We start from the raw sequence: 6,091 nt of genomic DNA on the forward strand, positions 1-6,091 counted from the left end.
GAAAACAGCAAATCTGCATATTTAATAATAATCGAATTTAATATTATCACGTCAAGTCTGCAAACAAGCAATATTGCCTATCAAGATATTGAAAAATATGTTCAACATGATAATGTAGTTATATAATTAATTATTTATTATTTAAAAAATATATGGTTAAAGAAATACACAATAAATAATGTTTATGGTGTTTTAAATTTGTACAATTGAACTTAAATCGTGGGGGTGTTCAATTCGATTAATCGAACTGAACTACACCAAAATGGCGTACTTAGGTGGGGAACAGTGTAATTATCTCAAAATAAAAATAAAGAGAGAGAAAGTGAGAATTTGTTCCATCCCCTTAAGAGTCATGGCCCAAGCCCAAATATGGGTCAATAAAAATAAAGAATGGGTTGGGCCAAGATGTAGGAGGGAAGAATTTAAAGCCCAGAAGACCAATCCTAAAACTAAGACTCGCGAGTTCAATTACAATCCACTCTGCGCTCTGGAAAGGAAACGACTCCATTGCCAAGACTCTCTCTCTCCACATTGGCCGAATTGCAGAGGAAACATGACAATATTTCACTTCTTCAACTGTGCAATTCTGACGTTTGGCCCTCACGCAGTTTACTACTCGGCCACGCCCTTGTGAGCTTCTCTTTTTGCATCTTGATAATGTGATATTTTTGTTAGATCTCTCAGTGATTAACTAGGGCTTTGTGTTGTTATTGGTGAAATTAAAGTTTTAGTTTTCCTGAATTGTCGATATTTTTCTTGTAAAATTCGTTCAGACAGATGGGGTTTACCATATGAATGATTCTTTACATTGGGCATCATACAAGCATGTATGCGGAAAAGTTGAATCCGTTCAATGTGAATCTGAATTCTGGACCACCTATTTGAACTGCAACAGTTTGAGTCCTTTGATTCTGCCGGTATTAGCAGTAGTTAATCAAGCTGAAAGTCTCACTATGTATCTCTGTGTTTTCTCTGTGGTGATAATAAATTCCACGAGTTAACACGCCCCTGTAAAAGATTTGATTTTTAAAATTTTATCTCTGTCAATTCTTTTGTCGAATGTTTTTGCTGGTCTTGTTAGTTGATTGTTAGATTGTGTCTGAAAATATGAGATGGCTGTTTTATCACCTAGTTTTCTACCGCAGATCTGAGTATGATACCATTGGCACTTCAATTAGAGCGGCTGTTGTTTATCTCATAACGGCACTTGTTAAGGTTGGTATTGCAATCGTGCTGATTGAACAGCTTCTGATGTGACGTTTCCTCATTGGTCATTGCCATGAATTCTTATCCATTCATTTCTTCTGCAGCTTGTTTGTCTTGCAACATTTCTTAATGTATCTGAAAGTGACAGTTTTGATCCATATCAGGTATTCCTTTATGTTCTAATGTGGGTATTAGTTACTCCAGTGTTATAGACAATGACTTCTATTATCATGTGCCTTAAAATGTGAGGAAGACTATAAAACTCTTATAGTAATAATTAGTTCAAAGGCTTTATACGTGGTCTCCATATGGCTTTTTATCTACTAACTCTAGGTACTTGGCATATGAAGGTAGAGAATTAATTGTTGGTGAAATGGTAATTTTCTGATAAAATTGTCTAACAATCTTGCTTCCAATGTATTACATCAATTTAATATTGATCATTACAGTGGATTGACTTTTGGACATAGATATCTATCCAGGCACTATGGTGATCTCTGTCTTGAATTCACTTAATGGTGTGGCTGCTATTTTGCCTTTTATTGACTTCTTTTATTCTCTTTTCAACTGGAAGTTTAGGCATATTTACATTGTTTCTCTCCATTTGGCAAATTCTTTTTCCCAAGATATATTAAGAGCATGAATAATTATAATTAAGTTACTTATCTTTTGATAAAGCTTTTAAACAATTCAAACTTCGCGAATGGTCTTTGTCCATTCTCTTTCAGGAATTGTTGAAAGCATTGATTGGGTTCATAGATGTCGCTGGGCTTTATTTTGCCTTGACACAGTTGGCTCACCGGAATATCTCTCAAAACCACAAATTCCAAGCTGTTGGACTTGGTGAGGTTCACTCATGTTTCTAATCTTTTTGTTGTGCTTCCTCCTCACAAATCTATTGATATAGTGGTAGAAGCTGTCTTGTTTAATACATTTAATCAGTCCATCTCAGTTGGGTTGTAAGGTTAAGAATCCACATTAAATAATTTCTCTGTACCAATCTGTAAGTAAGGCCATTGATCACTACCATGTATGTGCTTTTATCGTTCCTCCTGACTGCACTGTGATACAGAGTGTGTAATAGAAATTGTTAATGCAAAGGTTAGTATATGGATTTCAGTTTCTGAACTTATGCATTTGACATGCTCTAAAGAAATTTAGTAAAAGACTATTTAAAATGACACTTCCTGTAAAAGATTTCATGCATGTCTTGCCATTTTTGTGATATTCGTATTATATGAGGTGGAAGTGTTGAGTCTTGTATACTCCAGGTTTATTTGTACAGGCTACAGAAATTTTACCAGTTTTATTGTAAAGCCAAGAAGGTATCGAGTCTTTAAAATGAAATTATATATAACCTCATTTGTCTTGGGTTGCTCTTCAGATCAAGTTGTTACTGTTTATATAACCTGGAATGAAATGGTCATTGATGTTAAGTCAAAATGCTTCTTCCTACTTCTGTTGGCACCATGCTTTGCCTTCCCTTTGGTGTTTTAAGGTCCCATTTTCAATTTTCTCAGGTTGGGCTTTTGCTGATTCTGTCCTTCATAGATTGGCACCCCTGTGGGTTGGTGCTAGAGGTTTAGAATTCACTTGGGACTACATTTTGCAGGGTCTCGAGGCAAATGCTAATTTGGTAAGAAATTGTTACTATTGTTGGTTATATTAGTAGTTTCATTTTATTAGATGTGCGCCACATTAGACATCTTACTCATAGGAGTATATTCTTTCTGCTATTTATTTCTGAAGCGTATTCGTATACAATTTTTGCAGATATCTCATATCCTTTTTCTAACTTTTGGCTCATTATATTTCAGGTGTTGAGTATATCACTTGCTGCCTTAGGCTCTTTGATGTGGCTTAGAAAAAACAAACCCAAGACCTTGATTCCTATTATATATGCTTGCGCTGGGATTGTGGCAACAATGCCATCTATCACAAGGTGTGCTTCTCTTCCACACTTCAAATACACACACAAGCACATACTATATTTTAATTAATTTGGGAAGTTTATCTGTTAATCTACACACATACTTCTTTGCGTACTTGTCAGGATGGTACTTTGCCTAAATGCATTGTGATTTTTGCAGCTATCTAAGACAAGGCCTAGGATGGCACTTCCCAAAGGTAGTAGGATTTGAGCTTTTCACTTCTTTGGTGATGGCTTTCATTAGCTGGCAACTATTTGCTGCATGCCAGAGACCATCTAATTGAGGACTCAGTTTCGGATGAAGACGGGAGATCAAACAGACGGTAAAGCGGCCTCATCTTCCACAAGACTCAATTTTCTCGTTTACCATCTTGTAGGCAGCTGTTGTAGTAGTTCACATAAAAACTCATTCCTTTGGGTCTCTTTTCTCAGAAGTTTTATCATTGTAACGGTTAATTATTGGAGAAATTTTGAACAACTAATTTTGTTTTCTTAAATTGAGTCGTAATTTATTTCTCACAATCTTTCAATATTTTACTTCTGTATTTCTGGATAAATTTTGTCCGGACTCATCTTGGCCAAACCTGAATCAATCACATGACGAGTGCAATACTTGTCATATGATTGACGTACAGTTTAAGGAAAGTGATTAATTACAGAGTAAGTATATTACACTTGTTCTGTGATTCGATTGGTTCGACCGCACCAGGTCTGGGCAAGAATTTTCCCTGTATTTCCTTGTACCCTGCAGATTTTCTAGCAGTCATAGATTCAAAAATATATATTGGAAAAATTCCAAGCGTCCTCTTGTGATATTATAAATGAGCTAATTACTCCCCATGAAAAAGAAATAGCAATTTATTTATATGTATTTTTTAAAATACAACAATTTATCCTCCTATATTGTTTAAAATTAAGCAAGTTAACTCCTTATATGAATTTTTCAAAATGCTCAGGGATAATACAAAAATAGTGAAATAATAGTATTTATTCTTCTTATTAAAGACGTTTGAGAAATGTAGTTTATTAAGATCTGTTATGTGAATATTTTTAGAATGTAGTGGTCATATTCATTCTATATTGGAACGACGCACATTACTGAAGTGAAAACAAGAGCAGTGTACACAAGAACATCAAATATTGCACTGTTAGATATCAGAGCAATAAATATCTGCACAGAAACAATATATATCATTTTTATGATAGTTTAGATCAAATTATATCTATTCTACGCATAGACACACCAATCCTCTACATCAGAATGAAAAATCAATATTTTTACTAACCCTAAAATTCCTTGAATATTATGAATGTGGAAGATAAAATGATAAAGTCAACTATATTGTATATTGATGTTTTATGTTTTAAGATGTGTCTTTTCCTCCTCTCTCTCATAATAATAATTCAAAATGTATCCACATTTTCAATGTGCATCTAACCAAATAAGTACGAATATATATGTATACAATAATATTTCAAATTAAGAACTTAATGAAAAATGTGAATCATATTATAACGAGTATAAACTTAATATATATATATATATATTATATTTGAATCACCTGACAATAAAATTTGACTAGCATGTTGTTGAATTTCATAACGAAGATACTGGTGGATATATGTTCAATTAGATCAACCTTTTTGAACAATAATCATTAATAATTGATATAGAATCTTTCAACATCAATGAATTTAAAATTAGAAACTTAAAATATAATAGTCGAAATATTATATCGAGACATATCGTTACAGAAATAACTTAATAATCATTAAAGGAGAAATAATAATAGACATATGAAAATGGTTTACCGTGTTAGATTGAATTTTTTGTAAAAAAATTAACATAAATATTGAATAATTATTTGTACATCACTATAAATAATTCATTTACCTTTCATATAATTTTTTTTACGTGCAACGCTCTAGTCTATATAAAATTGTAAGTAGCATTTTTATCTGATATATGATTTTATATGCGGATCACACGTGATACACTCTAATCTACATAAAATTGTAAACAGTAATTGTAGATCAGTATAAGCAATGCATTGATCTAATATATGATTTTATACGTGCAATATGTGATATGCTCTAGTCTACATAAAATTATAAACAATCGTTATACATCAGTATAACTAATGCATTTACCTTTAAATATATATGGTTTTATACATGCATCACACGTCATCCGCTCTAATGTACACAAAATTATAAATATTCATTTGTGCATCACTATAAGTAATGCAATTACCTTTAAATATATAATTTTATACGGGTGATGCACGTGATATGCTTTAATCAAAATTATAAATATTTATTGCACATCACTATAGGTAATGCATATATTTACCTTTAAATATATAATTTTATACATACAAAGAATGTGATATGCTCTAATTTACATGAAATTATATATAAACATTCATTGTACATAACTATAAGTTATGCATTTATCTTTAAATATATGATTTTATACGTGCAACACACTCTAGTTTACATAAAACTATAAACATTCATTGTGCATTATTGTAAGTAATGCATTTATTTTTAAAAATATATATATTTTTTTACGTGCATCGTACATGATACACCCTGACTCTAATCTACATAAAACTGTGACACTCTTCAAACCCTTCAACAATCAAATCATTTTTTCAAGCCATCGAAAATCAATCCTACAAACTACTCCAAATAAGGACTCTATAGGAGTCCATGAGAAGCAACAAAAAGACATGATTTTAGTGAAAGGATCATTGTCAAAAGTCGAGGGCAAAATACATCACAAATTGTGGATCATGGCAACATAAATAGGGAAAATAGTAGTAATTTTTTAGCATAAATTACTGATTAAAAGCAAGTTCTATATGTCTAAGGAAATCCAAAACTCTTAGCCAACTGGACGAGTCCTGCACAAACTTTGTTGCCTTCTTGTCAGTTCCCATTGATGTTTCT

The 6,091-nt window shown here is 32.3% G+C and overlaps 1 protein-coding gene across 1 annotated transcript; it reads left to right on the forward strand.

Annotated features, from left to right (window-relative positions):
• The first annotated feature begins 458 nt into the window (after positions 1-458).
• Positions 459-3,658, forward strand: LOC105166209 (seven transmembrane domain protein). Its single transcript, XM_011085477.3, has 7 exons — positions 459-630; positions 1,146-1,215; positions 1,311-1,370; positions 1,935-2,049; positions 2,727-2,842; positions 3,024-3,148; positions 3,297-3,658. Exons 1-7 carry the CDS (start codon positions 554-556, stop codon positions 3,418-3,420), a joined length of 687 nt encoding a protein of 228 aa, XP_011083779.1. The 5' UTR covers positions 459-553; the 3' UTR covers positions 3,421-3,658.
• The last annotated feature ends 2,433 nt before the right edge of the window (positions 3,659-6,091 follow it).

Source organism: Sesamum indicum, linkage group LG7 (assembly GCF_026168435.1).
Source record: "Sesamum indicum cultivar Baizhima isolate 11 linkage group LG7, ASM2616843v1, whole genome shotgun sequence".
NCBI lineage: Eukaryota > Viridiplantae > Streptophyta > Magnoliopsida > Lamiales > Pedaliaceae > Sesamum > Sesamum indicum.

Bases quoted from the DNA above. Each gene is read 5' to 3' on its own strand.
- LOC105166209 (XM_011085477.3), top strand. From the start codon at position 554: ATGACAATATTTCACTTCTTCAACTGTGCAATTCTGACGTTTGGCCCT. The intron at 631-1,145 runs GTGAGCTTCTCT...TTTCTACCGCAG, and splicing joins TACTACTCGGCCACGCCCTT to ATCTGAGTATGATACCATTG. The intron at 2,050-2,726 runs GTGAGGTTCACT...CAATTTTCTCAG, and splicing joins ATTCCAAGCTGTTGGACTTG to GTTGGGCTTTTGCTGATTCT.